Source organism: Heloderma suspectum, chromosome 2, assembly GCF_057233095.1.
Source record: "Heloderma suspectum isolate Gila_16-S chromosome 2, 16-S_ref, whole genome shotgun sequence".
NCBI lineage: Eukaryota > Metazoa > Chordata > Lepidosauria > Squamata > Helodermatidae > Heloderma > Heloderma suspectum.
This window is the reverse complement of record NC_139459.1, coordinates 359,268,406-359,290,653: the sequence shown is the minus strand read 5'-3', so window position 1 is coordinate 359,290,653 and position 22,248 is coordinate 359,268,406. Positions and strand designations below refer to the sequence as shown.

Below are 22,248 nucleotides of genomic sequence, written 5' to 3'. Positions count from 1 at the left end.
TTAAGTGCTCCATTAGATTCAGAAGCCAGTTCAAAATCAACCGTGCTGCTTTGACTTGCAGCTGATCCTCTCAGGCTCTGTCTCCCCTCCATTCTCTCTTTCTGTCTCTTCTCTTGCAACATGATTTCCACACCACCACCGCCAATAATAGCAAATGGTTGAGCCTGGAAATGCCCTGGATGCCTGCACAATAGCCTCTGCAAGGGCCAGACGCTTCCTTGCCCATCTACCTTGAGCAAAGCTGCACCCAAGCACCAGCGTCATGAACTATCTTAGTTTCTTCCACTACAAAACCCATTCTAAGATCAGGGAGTGGGCTTCTACATTTATGGATATCGAGATCTGGAATGTGATCAGCAGTGACGGTGACTTGATATTTAAAAAGCACTCAGCTCTTCAGCGGCAGAGGGGTTTTGAAACCAAAGACAAAACAGCCTTAAGCAAAACAGGATTGCTGTGTTGTCTCCAGCCCATATTGTGTTTATTACGATTTCTATAATAATGAAAGAGAATGTGTGTCATCTTTTCTGCACCATAGCTTCAAGTCGATGAAACTTAAACATCTGACATGTGCCAGGCACACTAAGGGGCCCCTACAGGTGTGCACACCTCTGAGTTATTTGGTTTTTAAAATGCATTAATTTAAATGTGTCCATGTATTTGAAGAGTGCAATGCGGCACCTGCAGTTACCAGATGACAGGTTTCCCTAACCAGCCTATTTTGTGTGTGTGTGTGTGTGTGTGTGTGTGTGTGTATCCATCAATGCACATGACATTGTACAGAATAAAACAACAAAACAACAAATCCCTGCCGCAAAGGCGTACATTCTAATAAATCTCAATATAAAATTAAAACGAAGGGAAGGGAATGCACCGAATGGGGACGGGAAACACTACAAAAATAAATAATCAACATTACCAAGCAATTAATAAAATCTAAGCTAAAGTTCCAGAAACGTTGAAAAAGAGAAACGTTTTAACTGAGATTTAAAAACAGAAATTAAACCAACCATCTGCAAATATTCAGGAAGAGAATTCCAGGTATAGGGAGCAGCAAGAGAAAATGGACAGAGCTAAGCAAGGGAAATAAAAACCCTTGGGCAGGTAAGAAACGTAGCATTCGAGGAATGAAGAACACGAGCAGAGCTCTAAGGTGAAATAAAGGCTGAGAGATGAGGAGCAGCTAGCCCATGACGAGTTTCAAAAGTCAGAAGAAGCAGCTTATACTGAATCCTAGATGAAATAGGAAGCCAGTGAAGAGATTTCAGAAGTGGAGTATCATGATCAAAGCAACAGGCCAAGAAAATTATCTTAGTGGCAGAATGTTGAATAGAACCCAAAAAACTAATCTGAGATAAAGGAAGATCAATCAAGAGAAGACTGCAATAGGCAACCACAGCATGAACAAGAGTCTTACCAGAAGAGATGGATAAGAGCAGTCAAATACTGGTGATGTTATAAAGGAAGAAATGACAAGACTTTGCTACAGCCTCAATATGAGGAATGAAAGAGAGAGAAGAATCGAAAAAGAAGCCGAGACAACATGCTTCCTCAACTGGATAAAGAATAACATTATTGACAGTAATGGAAAATGTTAATGGGGAGAAGACTCGGGGGCAGGGGGACAAGCAGTTCTGTCTTTGCCATATTAAGTTTCAGACAACAATGAAGCATCCAAGCTGAAATATCCAAGAGACATGCCGAGATACAATGATGAACACTGGGAAAGATGAAAGATATAACTGTGCATCCATCGGCTTACAAATGATATTGGAAGCCATGAGATTGGGTAATCTTATTCAAAGACAGGGAGAAAAGAACAATGGGCCCAAAACTGAACCCTAGGGAGCCCCGACTGAGAAGGGAAAGGAAGATGAAGTGCAGTTGTTAGCCAGCACATTAAACGACTGATCCAACAAGTAAGAAACAAACCAGTTAAAGACAGTTGCAGAATCCAAGGTCACAAAGGGAATTCAGCAAAAGATCATGATCAGCCGCGTCAAAGATCAAGAAAAATAAGAACAGAACAGAGGCCTTTGAGCTTGGCTGTAATAAGATCATCAGTAATCTTCATAAGAGCTGTCTCAGAGGAATGCAAGAGACGGAATCCGAATTGAAAAAGATCCAAGACAGAATTACTAGAAAGAAAATCAAGGCAGCATGAATAAAGCTTTGCAGTCAACCCAAGACAGTTTAAAGTCAGGAGAGAGCAGACACAGGGACTTATTCCCTTGACTCCACCACACTGCTGTGGGGCAGCACTCCCTCAGGGGAATGGTGTGGGCAAACCCCTCCCTCAAGGCACTACAGAGGTACACCATGGCACGGGCCAGGCCCAGGGGTGCCAGCAGGCATGGCTTCTCCCAGACAGAGCAGGCGCAATGCGTCCAGTTCTGACAGCTGCGTAATGTTGCTTGAAGGCTTCACTACAGCAAACGAAGGGCTATTCCAACCTGTGCAAAGCTACATCTTTTCTCTAGTTAATAACAAATCTACCTCAGCACCAATTGCCAGCAGGAAGGTACTGAATCATTTAGGGTGCAATCCTACCTTGATAGTTGGCAGCCTCCGACACTGGGAGGCTGCCGAGTATCCAATGCAAAGCAGATGGAGCACAGAGGTGTTCCTCGCCTCCATGATCCGGCCACCCTGCATTTTCCTTAGACGAGCAATTTTGCCCATCTAGGCACAGCTTCGGGGAGGAGGAGGGAAGAAGGACAAGACTTCCCTAGGAACCTGCGTAAAGCAGCTTCCACAGTCTCCTCCCTTCCCTACCCCGGGACCGCCCCCTTTTTGCTCCATTTCCGAGCGTGGAGATGTAGCCGGCGTGGAGAGAACTGCACCAGCCCCAAGGGGGCAGGGGAGCATGGTTTCTGGGCTCCAAGGTCGGAGTCCTGATTCCGACCTTGGATCCCATAATCCAAACTATCCTATATCCCCCAGATGCCGTCTAGGGGACATAGATCGTGCCCTTAGTTGAGCACAACACTCTTGTTGGACCACACGAGTTTCTGCCTTACGGTACTTGCACATGAGGGCAAAAAACACAGAGAAAAAGGTCAGGGTCACATATTAGGTTTATTTGTGGCTATTGTTTTATAAAAAACACAATTGGGGGGAAAACACACAAAGAAGGATCCAAAGGGGAAGGTCTAAGTGCCATCAAAATTCGGAAGGGAGCGCGCGCACGCGCGCGCGCGCGCACACACACACACACACACACACACTCCCCTTTGTAGAAAAGAGAATGATCTTCTCTCCCTCTCACACTCACGATTGCAGACAGCAGTTTAAGACACCCTTCACCTCTCTCCCTTATTTACTCAAACGCTCAGCTTTGCCTCAGCCACCAGGGGACAGTAGAGACAGGCAAAACGTCTCTTCAGGACAGCGCTGAGGCACGGAGATCTGGCTGCGGAGGAAGGCAGGGGCTGCACAGTCCCCGTAGCTGTAGGAGGCAATCCCTACTGACCCAGCCTGTTGGCAGCAGTGAGATTAGATAAGGAACATCCCAACAAAGGGGTGATGAGTGGCGGCAGGGCAGGTAAAGTCTCTGAGGAAATAGGCCCAGCCATCCCACAAAATGGGTGCTAGCAAGCCAAAGTGGTACGTCCATTCCTTGCACAGGCAGGGTTCCGCTGAAGGGTTGTGTCCATCTCCCTGGCAGGAGCAGTACTGTTCCCAGGACCGTGTCCCATCCCAGTGTAGTGGGAGCTCTCTCTACCCTCCCAGAGGGTCAGGCTAGCCCCCTCCATGCTGGCTGAGGTACAGGGTGCGAGAGGGGTGCCGCCTTCCTGAGGAGAAGGTGGGCCGATGGGACCGCAAAGAGGTGCGAGTCGCTCTTCCGGCAAAGGCCTGAGGGGAAGGCTGGGTGCGGTTGTCAGTGGTGGCGTCTTGGCGTCTCAGGAAGGGGGGCACCGTCGAGCTCTTGATGTGAATGACGCGGGTGTCCATGACCTCACAGTCTATCTGCATCATCACCTCATAGCCCAGGGAGGAATTGTACAGGCTCTCTGAGGGAGGAAAACAAAAAACACTGAATGGCAACTGGAGTGGAAAAAGGGGTCTGTGAGGTTTGTGTCAACATCTCAAACAAAACACACAACCAACCCCTCAGTTCCACCCACATGTTGATTTATTTTACCGTTGAGGGCCATGGCTGGCATCACCAGTGACATTTTAGGTCGAGAGGTTTTGTTGTGGCTGATGGCAGGCAGTAGCAAGTGATCCTAAGACAGACAGACAAAACCCATCATCATCAATAATATACATTGTGGCAGATCAGGCAAATCTTTCATATTTGCATCATCTAACCCCTGCTGCCCAACTAGGAAATTCTATAATCAAATGCCTCCAAGAGAATTCTGGATTGAAAAATGAGATTCCAATGGCTAATATAATGCAACTTGGCCTTCTGGCATAGCTCAGCGTGATAGAGCACCTGCTTGGCCTGCAGAAGGTCCCAGGTTCGATCCCCGGCTTCTCCAGGTAGGGCTAGGAAAGAATCCTGCCTGAAACCCTGGAGAGCCGCTGCCAGTCAGCGTCGACAATACTGGGCTAGATGGTCTGACCCAGTATAAGGCAGCTTCCTGTGTTCCTCTGAGGTTTGCCGGATGAGAAACAGCAATGTCAGGCCATTGGTGACTGATGATTGGCAACCTTTACTGATAAGAAAGGAATCCAGACAAAGAGGTGCCCATGTTAAATTTATAGCTACGTCTTCCTCTTAGCACTGTAAAAGGGGGTACTATAAAACAACTAGCTTCGTAACGAAACCAGGTACGTAACAAGGCTCTCCCCAGATCATAAAATACAACAGATGTGTAATGAGAAAAGAAGATCACAAGACAAGACAGAATCAAGGAAATATTTCTGTGTCATAAACGCCTGTAACATGTCTAGGAACGCCAAAACGTTTTTGCAAGTATGTTGTTACAGTCATTTATCTTGATAAGAAGCTTTGAAATCCAACAATCTTATTTAGACACATGAAGATTTAGGGTAGAAGTGCATCTTTAGTAATTTTACATAAGAAACTAAATAAAGTAGTAAAAACAGTCTAAAAGACACTTAATACTACAGCCTCCACAAAGTATATATAGGAGATTCTGAACACACAACAGAGGGAGCCCTCCCTTGGATTAACTTCCCCACTGTGTTACCTGGGGAATCAAGCTGGTAAGCTTGATATTGATTATCAGTGAAACTAACAATTGTATTAACTCTGCTTAGGAGCCTTGACTTAGGATGATGTTAAATTTATCGTGTGTTTGAATCTATGCACGCACAAGCTTTGTATTGAGTACTGTTACGCTGATATTTTTATAGCAAAAAAGACAAATCTTGTCTGAGAGTGTGTTTCCTGGAAATACAAATTCTGTATAACCCATATCAAGAGTATACACTAAGCTTGCTCTATGATGGTATCTGGTTTTGTGAGGAAAATATACGGCAGTCAGGGGTTGCCAACATACTGACAATATATTTTGAGAGAAGCTCTGAACCAGGACAAAATGCCACAACGTGTATTCCCTAGCTTTCCCCCGCTTCTTTTGTTGGAACCATATGCTGGACGAATGCTGTGTACCTCAAAAGCTGGCAGGCCACACTGTGAACTTTGGATTGGTCTTAATCAAGGTATTATTGTACTGTCCACACAACCTTCTCTGTGGCCACCGCAGTTATTTATTTTATTTATTATTGAATTTCTTAATCGCCCATCTGGCTTGTCACTCAGCCACTCTGAGCGATATACAGCAATACAATTTTAAAACAATAAAATTCTACTTTAAAACATCATTATTTCTAAAAAAATACCCTAACCCACCCCAAATGCCTGCCTGAACAACCACATTTTTAATGCGTGGTGGAAGCTCATTAAAGAGGGGGCATGGTGGCGTTCCCTAGGGAGGGAGTTCCACAGTGTGGGGGCCACCACAAAGAAGGCCGTCTCCCTTGTCCTCACCAGCCTAGCTGTCCTGGCTGATGGGGCAGAGAGAAGGTCATCCGAGGCTGATCTTGTTAAGCAGCCTGTCTGGTGTTGCTGGAGGCACTCCTTAAGATAGGCTGGGCTGGAGCCGTATAGGGTTTTAAAGGTCAAAACCAACACCTTGAATTTGGCCCAGAAAACAACATGGTAACCAGTGCAACTCCTTCAGCACCGGAGTGATGTGATCACGCCAGCAGCTGCAATTAATCAGGTGAGCTGCCACGTTCTGTACCAGCTGCAGCTTCCGAACCGTCTTCAAGGGTAACCCCACGTAGAGCACATTACAGTAGTCTAAACGAGAGGAGACCAGGGCACGTACTACCGATGGGAGCAGATGGTTGGGAAGGAAGGGGCGCAGCCGCCGTATCAGATGGAGTTGGTACAGCGCTGTACGGCTCACAGCTGACACCTGAGCCTCCATGGACAGCTGGGAGTCTAAAATGACACCCAGGCTGCAGACCTGGTCTTTCAAGGGTAGCCGTACCTCATTCAACACCAAGTCAACATCCCCCAACCTACTCTTGTCTCCCACCAAAAGTACCTCGGTGTTGTCAGGGTTCAGCTTCAGCTTATTCCTCCCCATCCAGCCACTCACTGTCTCCAGACATTTGGACAGGGATTCTACAGCCAACCTTGGTGAAGATTTAAATGAGAGGTAGAGCTGCGTGTCATCCGCATACTGATGACACCGCACCCCAAACCTCCTGCTGATAGCCCCCAGCGGCTTCAAATAGCATCGGGGAGAGGATGGAACCCTGTGGCACCCCACAAGTGAGTGGCCACGGGTTTGAAACCTCCTCTCCCAGTGCTACCCTCTGGTACCTGCCGGAGAGGAAGGACAGGAACCACCGTAATACAGTGTCTCCAATGCCCAACCCCTCCAGGCGGTCCAGGAGGATATCGTGGTCAATGGTATCAAAAGCCGCTGAGAGGAGAACAAGGAAGGAGCATTCGCCCCTATCCAGAGCCCTCCTCATATCATCCGCCAAGGCCATTTCTGTCCCATGCCCAGGCCTGAAGCCCAACTGAAATGGATCTAGATAATCGGCTTCTTCCAAGAGTGCCTTCAAGTGCATCGCCACCACCTGCTCAATCACCTTGCCCAAAAATGGCAGATCCGAAACTGGGCAAAAATTGTTCAGAACTTGGGGATCCAAGGAGGGCTTTTTAAAAAGCGGTTTTATCACAGCCTCCTTGAGAGCTGATGGCATCACTCCCTCCTCAAGGGAGGCGTTCACCACCACCCTGATCCCCTCACCCAGCCTCTCCCTGCAGCTCATAATGAGCCAAGATGGGCAAGGATCAAGTAAGCAGGTGGTTGGCCTTACAGATGAAAGCACCTTGTCCACCTCATCAGAAGGAAGGAGCTGGAACCGATCCCACGAAACCGGTTTCCCGCAGACTGCCTCTTGCTCACTAACTGTATCCACAGCGCATGGAATAATACTCCTAATACAATCAATTTTATCTGCAAAGTGCCTTGCCAAGCCCTCACAGGAAGCCTTAGAATGCTCCGACAGTTCTGGAGCAACTGGACCAACCAGGCTCCGGACCACCTGGAACAGCCTCCTGGGACAGCACTCTGCAGACGTGATAGAGGCAGCATAATATTCCTTTTTGCTGCCTTCACTGCCACGTGATAGGCTGAAGATACAGCTCTGCCTGTTACTCACCCTGCGGAAGGACACAACATAGAAGGTATCCTCTCGCCTATCAATGGCATCCATAAAGTCATGCTCTTTGTGGTCGGGGTGCTGATATACCTGTAGCTGACTCAAGGAATCCCTGGAAGCACAAAGAAAGAGTTGTCATGGAGACAGGCCTGTTCAGAGTGGGGAAATCTTCCCCACCCACTACACACATCACAGTCATGGGACACAGGAATGGGGTCTATGTTGGACGGAGCGGAGTGGGGGAAGAAAGGTGATGAGGATCCGACTCATGAAGCGGATGAGCAAGAAGAGCCATGGGCGGCTGTCCTCCCAAGGGGAGAGGAGAGTGATGCTGCTGGTGTCATGGCCCACCTGAGCCAGCAGCAGAAACTATACTCTGCTTGGGAATAAAGGCCCACTTATAAGCAAGCAGATTCAGAACAGAAGCTTACAGCTCCTGCCTTAAGAGGCTGAAGGCAGGAAGGATCTTTGGTGCCTCTCTTGGGGCAAACATAGTAACAAGGAGGAGTGCAGATCATTACCAAGCCCCTTCCTACCATCTGTGGCCTTGGGCTACCAGCTGCTGACAGCTGGAAGGAGAATCTATTGAGCTTATGGGAGGGTGTGTGCCGCCTAAGCCAGGGAGACAACATCTGGGCAAGCCCAAGACAGAGCAATGGACTTGGATGCAGGGAGCCTGAGCTGCACTGCACCTCTGCAATGGCCTCCACATGGGGCCCTAGGCAAGTCACACTCTTTCGGGCTCAGTTCCTGGACAAGACTAGTTCACTCAACTTCACTATGACCAGCAGCTGAATGTGTGGATCACCTCCATATAAAAGGAGTGCACTCGAGTGATATGGAAGCTGTATCTGTGGTGCTGCATGTGTGAAGGGACAGTCACAAAACTAAGTCATCACTTGATGCTGGTGCAGTCATCAAGCAATGCTGAGAAATGTACTGACCGGCTCCGTCGTTCCCTGTGTGCCCTAAATAGCAGGAGGCGCAATGAGAAAGAGAGAGGAAGTGCAAAGTACTCAATCGGAAATACCGATACATGATAAAAGGTATTGCATCAGAGATGCATATACTGGAGGAGATGCGGCTCACAGTCCCTGGGCATCCTGGTTGCTGGAGGGAGGAGAAACCGCTGGAGAAGCAGTCAGCGCTGTCACCCACAACAAGCTGGGCGAAGAATCGAAGGAACTGGATCCAAGGACGTCCCCTTAAGGCGGCAGCTTATGGAAGAGGCCCACCATGGAAAGACAAAAGGGCAAGCTACGTCAGGAGGATTCAACACGAGAGCTGCTTACCTCTCAGTGTGTCTGGGAGGGCTGGCAGGCACATAGCGGGAGGGGTTTGGAGGCTTCCTTTTTGGTTTGTCCTGAAATGAAGAAAATACAGGCGGAGGGTAGGGGCAGGAGAGGGTGCCAGCATGAGAGAGACATCTGAGCAATTTTTCAAGCATTAACACCCCCCCACACCTTTTCAGAAAACTATGTCAAGATGCTGGACACCCCCATCCAGCTTCTGGTGGTTATCACCACATGCCCACTTCCCTTCCTTTCCAGGCCCACCATGTCACACCTGGCTGGCCTGTGCTGCCTTGCGAGATTGCGAGGGCTTCTTCCGGTTGATCTGGTGTCGTCGGACCCAGCCGCTGAGCTCATCTGCCAGTCTGGAGGCGGAAGAGCAGGAAAAAGGAGGGTAAGCCACAATGTTCCTGGGCATCATTGCTCCCAACAGACATGCCCGCAAGCAAAACCACCAGAAATGCTTAGCCACACACACTCTCCCTCTCTCTCCTGCCCTGGGACTTACCGGAGCGACTCAGTGCGATTGAACTGGCGGCAATCTGAGGCGAGGAACAGCTTGTCCAAGTCCCTCAGCATGAGATCCTTCATGTCAGAGAAAGGAGCCGACAGGTTCCTGGGGGGAGGAGAGGAGGTATGCAGGGGGGACAAAGGATGAATATTAAAGATGCGGTGAAGCGTTCTAGTTGTTTTTTGACTGATTCTGTTGATAAGTTTTGTTGTATTTTACTTTTCATATTCATGATTCTAAGAGTTATGATTTTAATGTTGTCTATGCAACGCATTATGTTTTATATACGCTGTTAGCCACCCTGGGCACTTTGTGAGGAAGGGTGCAATACAATTTTTTTTAAGAGGATTAATGGCAAAGGGAAACAAGCATGGGCTGAAAACTAATCACACAGCTGAGCAGCGAGGAATTTACGTCAGGTTCATAAATAGCTGCTCGCCCTGAAGCATGAGGACATCAATGTCAAAACTGCAAGTAGCCAGACACCAATAAATAAATGAGTACTTACTAGTATTTCCCCCTTCATGTGATCCGACAGGGAAGTAACTTGGAAGACGAAGGGTTCTTTCTGGCTGCCAGAACACCCCCAAACAATTCAGCAGAGGGATGTGCAGGCAGCTCCTTCTCTTCACCATCTTGTTATTTCTCCTCCCTACTCCCCGCATCCCAATTACCGGAATTGTGCCTTCCCTGGCCTGGCCAGGGCCTCCTCTTGCTGCTCCTCCTGCTCCTCCTCTGGAATTTCACGAGATTCCTCTGGAATGCTTAGGAGGTGCCTGTGACCTGGGCCAGAGTCCGCTTCCTGTTTGAGCAGGTCCACGTCTGCTGCCTTGCGCTCACTGATGCTGGAGAGAAGGGCAAGTGAGGTCAGCTCCTTGGAGATTCTGAGACATCTCATCAGGGAATTAATTTTGACGTATGCAGCAAAGCAGAATATCCGGACAACAACTGCCCACCCACAACCTGCAGAAGTAAAATGGAGCCTTTCACACCACAGGGTTTACAGGCCAGAATAGTGACCGACCCACCATGGTTCTTCCTGAATCTGCCCCAACTGTTGGAGACAAGAGTGGGTGAGGGGTAAGCAAGGTGACCCAAACTCCCCACAACTATCAAAGACGGGGGAAGGATTTCTGGATTATAAAGCCTTTTCTGTCATCTTCCTGGAATGTACCAGAGTAGGAAGGCAAAGCTAGTTAGATGTAGCACAGCTACGAAAAGCTACAGAGGACAAAGAAAAAGTATCAGGGGTGAAGAAACTCTTTCAGCCCAAGGGCCAAATTCCATTTTGGAGAAGCTCTTGAGGGCCGCGTTGGGGGCCGAAGACAAAAGGGGTAGGGCAAAAATATAAAAAAATACCAGCATATTGCAGGTTAAAGCTCTTACAGCCAATTCCGAAGCCTTAGGAGAAGGATTTCAACCATTTAGAGTGGGGAAAAAAGCTGCACAAAAGCCAGGAAACTACCAAATGATTGGTTGGGAGGAAGGGGGTGGAGCCGGGGAAGGGGAACAGTTATCTGGGGAACCCCGAAGGCCAGACTGGAACCCCAGACCTGAGGTTCCCCACCTCTGAAACAGTCAAACCATGTGCAAAAATGAGGGAATTGTGCAGCATTTTAAAGGCTGCCAGATTTATTGTAGCAAAAACTATAGTGGACTAGAGCCCACTTTGTCAGATGCACAAAGCATTATTGTAGTTGGAAAAAACACATATGTGGATAAGGAGAAAATGAGTTGTGAAAAGTGGGGCCAAAAGCCCATGAAGCGTAAGTGGCAGCGGTAGGTCTATGGAGACCAAACATATACAAGATAAGAACAGCAACCCATGATATGTGACTCTTCCTAATTAAAGGCCCCCCCAAAACATCCGCATCAGCAAAAAGAGCCCTGTAGGAATAGATTTGGTAGGGAGATGATGATCTTCCCAGAAAGAGTTTATCCCAGGTAAACTGCCTCCCTAACCAGTCTGCTGAGTTTAGCTTGGTATCCAACAAGCACACACATGCCCACAGGACAACTTCTCTGTCATTATCACTCTCTCGTGCGCACACACAAATTTCCTGGGGCTTTGGCAACTTCAAAAGACTTCAGGACAGGACAGGGAATGATTAGCAGAGTTAGTTATTAGCTAAGACTGAGAATGGAGCCTCACCTGACAGGCCCAAAATTGAAGGCTATGAAGAGCAGCACGACCATGACGCAGATGACTTTCCGGTTCCCAGAGCCAAACTTCAGCTCGCTGTTCTAAATGGGAAGAGAGGCAAGTCGTCAGCCAAAACGGCATACGGCCTGCTTGGAGCTCCTACCTTCCTTGTAATGGAACTGTTAACCCCAGTGACTCCATACTGGGCCTCACGTCATTATGCTGTAGCACTGCATGGTACTACTAGACATCAGACCTGAAAGCTCACGCAGAGGGGCCAGGAACACATCCAGCTGAATGCAGCTGTTATTCAAAGGGGCAAGAAAGCATTTCCGCAACTGCCTACGTCGGCGATGTATGATTCACGTTTCAAAAAGAGAGGAGCCAAATCGTAACTTTTAAAGAGAACACGTTCCTCTTCATTAAATGATGGATAAATTAACTGCTGCACCGCAGGGATAAAACACATGAAAACTCTCATCTTACCAGTGGTAAACGCCATAACTTTTGTAACTGATGCTTCAGTTTTATTACTGTGTTTTAATATTTATTATTGTTGTATTTGATTGCTTTTTCATATTGTAAACTGTCCTAGAGTCTATGATAAAGGGTAACATATAAATATGGAAAATACATTTTAAAATAAAGAAATAACGTCACCTCTACCAAGGGAACGTAAACATTTCAGTGCTGGTGGGATAACTATTAACAGATACAGAAATGAGTTGTTCTTACTCACTGAAATGCATCAGCATCCATCCACTCACCCTGCCTGCCCCAAGAGGCAAGGCAGATACTGGAAAGCAGGACATCTTATCCTGCCATTGTCTCACAAAGAGAGGAAATCCCATCATCACTATCCCACTGTTTTCTCCTGTAAGGAGACACAGGAAGAGGCAGAGGGAAAGTACTACAGTGCCAGACTGCCTGGGAGGATCTTCCACTCCTCTGGCTCTGGTATATTCATTTCAAACCCCATCCTGTTGTAGTCCAGTTGGTATGTCTCCCCGCAGTCTTCTCTTCTCAAGGCTAAACAGGCCCAGTTCTTTCAGTCTCTCTTCACAGGGCTTTGTTTCCAGTCCCCTGATCATCTTTGTTGCCCTCCTCTGAACCCTCTCCAGCTTGTCTGCATCCTTCTGAAAATGTGGTGCCCAGAACTGGACACAGTACTCCAGATGAGGCCTAACCAGTGCTGAGTAGAGGGATACTAGTAGTTCCTGGGATTTGGAAGCTATGCTTCTATTAATGCAGCCCAAAAGAGCATTTGCCTTTTTTGCAGCCACATCTCATTGATGGCTCATATTCAGCTGGTGATCGACAACAATTCCAAGATCCTTCTCGCTTGTCGTGTTGTTGAGCCACATATCCCTCATCTTGTAACTGTGCATTTGGTTTCTTTTTCCTAGGTGCAGAACTTGGCATTTATCCCTGTCAATTTTCATTCTGTTGTTTTCTGCCCAGCACTCCAGTCTATCAAGATCCCCTTGAATTTTGTTTCTGTCTTCCAAAGTAGCTATCCAACCCAATTTTGTGTCATCTGCAAATTTGATCAGCATTCCCTGGACCTCCTCCTCCAAGTCATTAATACAAATGTTGAAGAGCACTGGGCCCAGGACTGAGCCCTGTGGTACCCTGCTCGTTACCTCTCCCCAGTTTGAGAAGATACCATTTGAGTCCGATTCTGTAGCCAACTGTGGATCCACTGGATCATTGTTTCATCTAGCCCACTTTGAGCTAGTTTGCTCATCAGGATATCATGGGGCACTTTGTTGAAAGCTTTGCTGAAGTCGAGGTATATGATGTCCACAGCATTCCCACAGTCCACAAAGGAGGTTACTTGATCAAAAAATGAGATCAGATTCGTCTGGCAGGATTTGTTCTTGACAAATCCATGTTGGCTTCGAGTAATCACTGCATTGTTTTCAAGGTGCTTACAGACTGATCACTTTATAATCTGCTTCAGAATTTTCCCAGGGATTGATGTCACACTGACTGATCTGTAGTTCCCAGGTTCCTCCTTTTTACCCTTTTTGAAGATAGGGACAACATTAGCCCTCCTCCAGTCATCTGGCACTTCCCCCGTCCTCCATGATTTCTCAAAGATAATAGACAGTGCTTCTGAGAGTTCCTCTGCCAGTTCCTTTATTACTCTAGGATGCAGTTCATCTGGCCCTGGAGATTTGAACTCATTCAAAGTAATGAGGTGTTCCTTGACCATATGCCTATCGATCTCAAGCTGCAATCCTGCCCCTTCAGCCTGTACTTCGCCTTTGCCAGGGGGGTCATAGACCCTCTTTTGGGAGAAGACTGAGCCAAAGTAGGAATTGAGCACTTCTGCCTTTTCCTTGTCATCTGTTATCATTTTGCCAGCCTTATTTAATAGCTGAACCACCATTTCTTTCCTCTGTCTTTTACTATGCACGTAGCTGAAGAAAGCCTGTTTGTTGCTTTTAGCATCCCTCGCTAACCTCAGCTTGTTCTCAGCTTTAGCCTTCCTGACGCCATCCCTGCAATTCCCTGCTACCTGCCTGTACTCTTCCTTTGTTGCTTGGCCTTCCTTCCACTTCCTATATGTGTGCTTTTTTGTTTTCAGGTCATCTCTAAGCTTTTTGTGAAGCCACATTAGCTTCTTCTGTTGTCTTCCACCTTTTCTTCTTGTTGGAAGGGTTTGTAATTATGCCTTGGGAATTTCCTTTTTAAAAAACTCCCACCCATCTTGGACTCCTTTTCTCATTAGAGTCGCTTGTCATGGGACCTTACTGATCATTGTTCTGAATTTATTAAAATCTGCTTTCCTAAAATCCAGGGTACGCGTTTGACTACACTTGGCTTTTGCTTCCCTTAGAACCAAGAAGTATAACATGGTAGCTTTCCCCCTGAGTTCCTGTAACTGCTACTTTATCCACTACGTCATCTCTGTTTGTTAAGATCAAGTCAAGGATAGCCAAACCTCTAGTTCCTTCCTCTACTTTCTGTAGGAGGAATTTATCCGCCACAAAAGTCAGGAATTTCCTGGAGGGGCCATGCTGGTTCAGACCAAGGTCCATCTAGTCTAGCATTCTGTTCACACAGCAGCCACCCACAGGAAAGCCATAAGCAGGACATGAATGCACCAGCACCCTCCTGCCCATGTTCCCCAGCAGCTGGTTTACACAGGTTTACTGCCTCTGATACTGGAGGTAGTGTATAGCCATCAGGACTAGCAGCTACTGATAGCCCTCACCTCCAGGACTTTGTCCAGTCCCCTTCTAAAGCCATCCAAATTGGTGGCCATCACTACGCCTTGTGGTAGCGAATCCCATAGTTTAACTATGCACTGTGTTAAGAAGTCCTTCCTTTTTTCTGTCCTGAATCTCCCACCTGTCAGCTTCATGGGATGACCCCAGGTTCAAGTATTATGAGAGAGGAGTGGGAGGAGAGAATGGACTATTCTAGAGGAGAGCACGGCTGCCTGGCACCCTGAACAAGAGCAATCCTCTTACGAGGTGAGGATGCACCGCAACTTAGTTGCAGGACCCACTACTGTACAGTACCTTATTGGCCAGCAGGCCCTCACCTCGCTTAGGACACAGTCCAGACGGCGACGGAGGAGAGCATTCTCCCGCCGCAGTCGCTCATTGTCTGTCAGGGCCTCCCTCAGCCGGGACTCCAACCCCTGCAGGTATTCTTTCTTTTTTCGCCGCGACTGGCAGGCTGACTCACGGTTCTTAATCATCCGCTGTTGCCTTTTCAGCACCTTGATCTAGAGGGAATTAACAAAGAAAAAATCGTATACATACACGCATAATTGAATAATATAAAGGAATGAGTGAGGTTCTGTCACTGAAACCTGTAGGCATCTGGTATGACTAATGAAAGGAGGTATTTCCCACTAGGTTAATCTATGGAATTCATTGCCAGAGAAATATGGCTCAGACATTGCCATAAATGATGCATCTAAAAGTTTAGGTAAGTGCAAGGCAGGTTGATTGATCAGTGGCTATTGGCAGCAATACCTCCATGTTCAGAGGCCACCCATAAAATACTAGAGATTAACAGGCAGCCATTACTGGTGTAATCTACTTGTAAAGCTCCCTGTGGCTAGACTCTCTCGGAAGGCTTAACCATATCCACTAAAGTCGTATGCTACTGGGGGGCCCTGGGACAGGACTGAGGCGTCCCAGGGCAGGGGTAGCAGAGAAAACGGAAGCATGAGTTACAACTAAAAGACATGACTTACATCTATCTCTTGGTTGCAGGGTCCTATTTGCGTTGGTGCAGGGACAATGGTTTTAGCTTCTGGTTTGGGAGCAGAGGGAGACGGTTTTGCTGGGAGACTTTCCTTCACAGGGGACTGAACCTTGATCAGCCCAGACACTGGGAGATGCAGGAGTTCAGACTGAGAAATCACAACACCCTGTGCTGGTATCAAGGAAAGAAGAGGCAAGGCCACATCAGTTCTACACTCTATGTCTGCCACATGTACACTGTAGTCTTTGTCCCACAAGAAATGGTCCCTTCCCCACATAATTTCAACTGAAGGAAAATCTGTGTGGCACTAGAACACCTGGGGGCTGCGTGCATTCAAGCTGCACTTAGAACCTAGATTCCAGTATCCTGCTATTGGCCAAACCCTTCTCTAGAGCATTCCTTTTGTTATCAGAACAGAGGCCTCCTTCCCCGGTTACCTGAAATTCCTGTGTTGATAGTCTGTGATTGGGTTACAGGTACAGGCTGCAATAAGATGGTCTTACTGGACGTGGTTGTTGGCTGCATTGGGACGGCAGTTACCACAACTGGCTTTGGTTGAATATGGGGCTTCCGACTGAGAATGCTCTCTGCTTTGTTGGGAGCTGCTGGTTTCCCTGCAACAGAATGTGCCCATCAATGGAGAAGCAAACACTCCCTTTCCTCAGGGCTCTAAAAGTCTTTGTCAGAAATTACTTTTACCCATGAGCCTCTCTGAAAGAGAGAAGGGTAACAAGCTCTAATTCCCCAAAGTGGCTTCCCACCATCAGCTACCCAAACTGAAAGCTGGGGGTGGGGTGGGTGGGGTGGAGAAACAGAAGCAATAAAGTGAGAATAGGTAGACTCTCCCATTACTCCATTTGAAGGAGAGCCACGTGGAGAAAAACTGGGGGCCAAGCTAGACAAGATGCCAGTCATGCAATAAGCAACTGCATGAATGGTGTTTCATTTATTTTGTCCCTGAAAGGCTTGACATCCAAAGAGTTCATGTGTGCTGAACTTCACTTATCCCTTGGAGCAGATTTGAGCACGGCTGCTCCAAGCCAAACCCTTCTCTGGAGCATTCCTTACCATTACCAGAACCCTCAGAACTCCCACCAAGTGTCCTTAATTTTGGTGCCAAGGAACCCCCACACCATTCATTTAAATTCTGATCCATTTTTACACCACTTTCTAGATAACATATATCCAAAGCAGTTACATATTACCAAGAGCAAATAAAAATTTCAAGACATCAGTTGTTAAGACAGTGAGCTGCTGGCATGTCATGAATGTTCACAAATACACTATGAAGTAAGGATGAATCTGTCAACCAGTAGGATTTCAATGAACAGTGTGCTTCTCTGAGAAAAATGAAATGTCACTTTGGTTCATTAAAAAAATTACATATGGCCAAGAACAGGAAGGGCACCATATTGTTGTCAGGAAGGCGCTCTAGATGATGAGGCAAGATGGTGAGCTAGTAAGCTAGAAAGAACGTTATGTATTGACTCAAACTAACTAGCCATTTTTTTTTGCCATGGGTCTCTCGTATTTTCTTAGTTTACACTATTTTTTTCTAGGTAGTCAGTATTTTTTTCCAAAGCATACAGTGTCCATAGCCCTAGATGTCAGATTCTCCCACACTGAGCTACCTTTGGCTCTGGGGGCCTGGCAGAGTTTCAGAGTCAATCCACTCCTTATAGAATTCCCAAAGAAGCACAAAGGTTCCATTTGCACCCACTCCCAGCAGACTCTGTAAGGTAGCAAGAAGCTCCTCCCCTCGCGCTCCTCCCCTGTGTACCTGTCTCAGGAGCTGGGACTACACTGATGTGCACAGTGCCAAAAGGGGGAGAAAGAACATCTCCAAACATGCACGGAGGGGTTGGGGGGTGCTCAGTCTTCACCCCAATCACGTCAGCTGGGCTGGGGGCCTGTGAGAAAAGCACAGGTCTCAACACAGGAGTTTAAAGTGAAGGGACAAAATTCTCTCCATAAAGGATTCTCTGACAAACATACCTGCCCGGGAAGATCAGCGGAGGAGGAGGAGGATACTGCGGACGAATCAGAGGACACTGCAGACGAATCAGAGCAATGAGATGAGGCAGGAGAGACTGGCTCAGACTTCACCTGTAGCTCTAAAGGAAAAAGAAAAACATATTACTAACATGCTTTCCCTGCCAGCCAGCACATTCAAGAAAAAAAAAGATACCACTCAGAATTATCTCCTTTCCCCACCCCATACATAACACGTCCCCCAAGTCCCTATAGCCAGCCCCTGCCAACACTAAACTTCAAGGAAGCTACCATCACCACAGGCCTCGAACCCCTTACATTCTTGCTCCCTGTCTTGCTTGGGTAGCCACTCGCCTGGCTCTGCAGGGGAGGAGAGAATGACTAGGTGTCAGACAACCCAGTGTGGTTTGCCGTGGGTTATTTAACCTATGATAAACCACTGCACCCATGGGCACAAGGTTGCATATGCAACCCCCGCTCGGGGGTTGTTGTGTTGTGCGAACCCAGTGAGCGTGGGTTATGTGACGGTTAAACAAATAACCCACAGAGTTAAATCTTGTTAAACAACCCCCACACAACCCTTAAACAGACCAGGGTTATGAGGGTTGTTTAACTCCCGCATAACCCATGCTCGCCAGGTTCGCACGACGTGATAACCCCGGAGTGGGGGTTACATATCCAAAATGGTGGCCTCACACACCCTACACGATTATCAAGCAGATAGATGTTCCTTCTCTAGAGTTGCAACTGACCTTTCCTAACTTTCCACAGGAAACTGGTTATCTGGTGTAGGAATTAAAATTTGAAGAACTTGAAATTTATTTTATTTTCCTGTGAAAACCGAAATATTTCTTGTGAAATCTGAAATGTCAGCAAGACAAGTTTAAAGGCTTGCTGACATCAACTGAAAATGAATTCTGGGACCAAAGCCTGTCCACTATACAGCATTTACTAGTCCCACACTGCGGATAGTTCCAGTCACATGCCCTTACCCACTTACAAGCACTCCCTTAGATAGACCTCTTGCCCAACAATGGTGGCAGCACCTCAAAAAGTCTGGTTTGTGATAAAACATGCAAACCGAAGTGAGACTATTTAAAAAAGAAAAGCAAACCTACATGCAAATTTCATTCATGAGTATTATTCGCTTTGAGCAGAGATGTTTTGTTTAAAGCTTATGATAAATGCTAAAATAGCTTTCTAACCATGAGAGTGCTGGTTAAAGGAAGGATGTGAAACCTCATCTGGAGGTTTGTATTAAAAATAGAGATTGGACAGATGTTGGTCAGAGAGGCTCCAACTCAGTGGTAAATGACTGGCCCTCATATGGTAGCCAGTTGGCCTCTCATTGCCTTCCAGTGGCAAAAAGGAGCCATTGGATCCCAGCCAAGAGAACTTCAGGAAGAAGAACAGACAAACTGTCAGATACAAACTGCATATTATTTTGTCATTTTCAGCCTCACCCAGAGGAAGTCACGGGAGGGAGCTGAGAAAGTTGGGAGGTGGGGGAAGACAGGCAAGCAACTCGGCCTCTCAACCCTTCTGCTCTACCCACCAGCCAATTCAGCTGACAACCACTGGTATTAAATATAAGACATTGTGGCTAAGGTCAGACAGTTGGACTAGGACTCAGCTTTTCCCAACCTGGTTCCCTCCAGATGTGAGGACCACAACTCCCATAATCCCATAGCCAGCTATACTGGCTAACACATCAGGAAGGAACCAAGTTGGGAAAGGCTGGACTAGGCAGTCCATTACTTCCAATTCACCAACACGGGAGGGGAACAACCTTGCTCAATGTTACTCTTGGTGCACAACAATTACTTCTAGGCGAATAATTTCACCACTCAAATTATTCTGGGGATCAGAAATAAAAACTCCCCTGCCAGATCAGACCTAGGTTCCAGCTAGCCAGGCATTCTGTTTCCAGCAGTGGTCAGCTAGCTGCCTCTGGGAAGCCCACAGGCATAACCCCAGCTGGAAGAAAGGAGCCTCCATATGAAGCACGAGCCACTTAATTCCGAGTGGTCCATCAGTTTGATCAAGCCCAATGTTTTCTACTCTGACAGTGTCTCTCCAAAGGCTCACTGAGACCGTTCTTTTTTTTAATTGGAGATCAAGTCCAGGACGTCCTGCCTGCAAACATACTTAATTAAGCTATGGCCACTGCATGTTAAATACAAGCCAGTGACTATGCTGGTAATTTTTTTGCATTAGCCTGAGAAGACAGGCTGCCCTAATGTGCACCTCCTCTCCGTGAGTATCATCCTACTGCATCCACACAGCTCTGCATCTCTCAAACTTTCAGCAGTCCTCCTACAGCTCCAAAGAAATACTCACCAGGGAAAAGAGAGTCCTGCAGTGGGTCCCAAGGTGGGTCTGGGGGTGTCGTTTCCATGTCCAGGTCAAACCCATCACTGAAATGCTGCCCAGAGAGAAAAGAAGGCATAGAAAACAAAATTGGTCACATATGTATGTGTAGGTGCATCACACACACACACACACACACACACGGCAGTCAAATGACAGCCTCCACTTTGAAGTATGAAAGTCCGCAAAGGCTATAAACACAGAAGAGTGTTGTCAGTGTGACTTACAGACAAGGGTGGATTTTTTTTTAGTTTGCAGGGCAAGAGAAGGAAGGGCATGTAGCCAAGTATATTATTGTGCAGCCAGGAGCACAGAGTTGGTGCAGCCTATTCAGGGCCTGGAGCCTTGCCTTCACACACCTGGTGTACACAGAGATGACCAGTGAATGCAACCTAAAAGTGTAAATATGGCCACCCACCCACCCATATAACTGGGGCCATTAGAAATTGAACCCAGAGTTGCCAGATGCAAACCTAGTCCACACAGTTCATATACCTCACACAATTGTGTGTATCTCAGAAGGGAATATAAAGATTAAGTGGCAGGGGTGAGGGGGAGTAGGATGTCAAGATAAACTGGATTCAGAGTGTATATGAAATTTGGGGGAGTGAGAAAGAGAGGAAAACAAGAAGGGCTAAGAAGACACAAGAGGAGCATCCTTTTTTTTAGAAGACGTGTGAAAGAAGCTTGCTCTCACCATAGAATGGACACAGCCACCATCCACAATGCTGCGCTCGAGGCAGGGAAAAAGCTCAGCTGCCACATCTCTGTCATCCTCCAGGCAACTATAGAGACCTGCATCTGTGGGGACAAGAGCAATGTGCAAACAGTGAGACAACTCACAGACTCACACATGCTTTCACCCTTAACTGCCTCCTTTCTTTCACCTAAAGCTCAAACTGCAACCTGTGATCTGTGGGTTCGTTTGCTGAGCAAGGTCTTCTCCCACCTTGCTTCATCCCACTCAAGTATAATAAAAATTGGAAGTATGGAGTCCAATGACTAACTATATAACCCACTCACTTTTAGTTAATACAAGTAATTTCATTTTTGCCAGTGTTATTTCACCTACTAAAGGGGTAGGCCACCTGGTGCCCTCCAAATGCTTGGACTAAAACTCCCAAGCCCCATTCAGCATGGCCATTGGTCAGGAATGGTGGAAGTTGTAGCCCAGGAGGACACCAGGTTGCCTACCCCTGATCTACTATGATGTCCTTACATTTTCTGCTCACTTTGTAGTATGTATATTTTCCTTTACACTGTTGCTGTTCAAGCAATGTATTTTGTTAAAAATATAATGAAAACCACCCAAAAAAGGCTGCTCCCCTTTCTCCCACAACAGGCCTTGTTAGCTGCAACTATTATAAGACATAACATTCCGGGAGAGAGCGCAGGACAGGAAGGCCTGACGTGCTATGGTCCATGGGGTCACAAAGAGTCGGACACGACTGAACGACTGAACAACAACAACAACAAATAACAGCCTTGTGGCCCCGTAACGACTACAGGCAATGTGACTTGAAAGTGGGTTACAATCCTCCCAAGTAAATAAAATAACATACAACTAATTTATTACAGCATAGATGTTCGAGTATTAGAGTGTACTTCATCCGATGCACGACAGGCAGACATTCAACCGGTGGACCTTATCCCCATCGGGGAGGCAGATTGGGGAGGGTACTACACCTGTTCCATAGCTGCCTGTCGCACACCTCTTACCGACTCAAGAGTCCTGCCTAGGGGAAAAGGAGCCCCTCTGCCCCACCTGCCCTCTTCACCTTTTTAGTGCCCCCCCCACACGCAGGCCCCCCTACACTAGGCCCCCTAGCGCCTCCCTCAACCCCCGCCCCGCCCCGCCCCGCCCACCCCAATAAGCCCCGCCCGCTTTCCCCAGCCAATAGCTGCCTTTCCTTCCTATCCCACGACCCCCGTTGCTATTCACCCCAGTCCTCGCTGCTTAGGAGGTTATCCGCGCGGAAACGGCTTGAGTCGCTCAGGAGCAACAGCTCCGAAGCCAACGCCGCCATCTTCCTTCCGCCTTTTGCTAC

The 22,248-nt window shown here is 47.3% G+C and overlaps 1 protein-coding gene across 2 annotated transcripts; it reads right to left on the bottom strand.

The window, feature by feature from the left end:
* Nucleotides 1–3,059: 3,059 nt before the first annotated feature.
* Nucleotides 3,060–22,248, bottom strand: ATF6B (activating transcription factor 6 beta). Of its 2 annotated transcripts, XM_084830689.1 has the most exons (16): nucleotides 22,143–22,248; nucleotides 20,898–21,001; nucleotides 20,171–20,255; nucleotides 17,834–17,952; nucleotides 17,619–17,748; nucleotides 16,276–16,452; nucleotides 15,828–16,009; nucleotides 15,165–15,350; nucleotides 11,618–11,709; nucleotides 10,140–10,310; nucleotides 9,463–9,570; nucleotides 9,229–9,319; nucleotides 8,955–9,025; nucleotides 7,663–7,774; nucleotides 4,145–4,229; nucleotides 3,060–4,013 (listed from the first exon to the last, which is right to left on the bottom strand). In XM_084830689.1, the coding sequence occupies exons 1-16, from the start codon at nucleotides 22,225–22,227 to the stop codon at nucleotides 3,742–3,744; spliced, it is 2,070 nt and encodes a 689-aa protein (XP_084686815.1). In that variant the 5' UTR covers nucleotides 22,228–22,248; the 3' UTR covers nucleotides 3,060–3,741. The 2 variants fall into 2 exon arrangements, with proteins under 2 accessions (XP_084686815.1, XP_084686814.1); XM_084830688.1 differs by lacking the exon at nucleotides 3,060–4,013 and having other exon boundaries at nucleotides 4,151–7,774.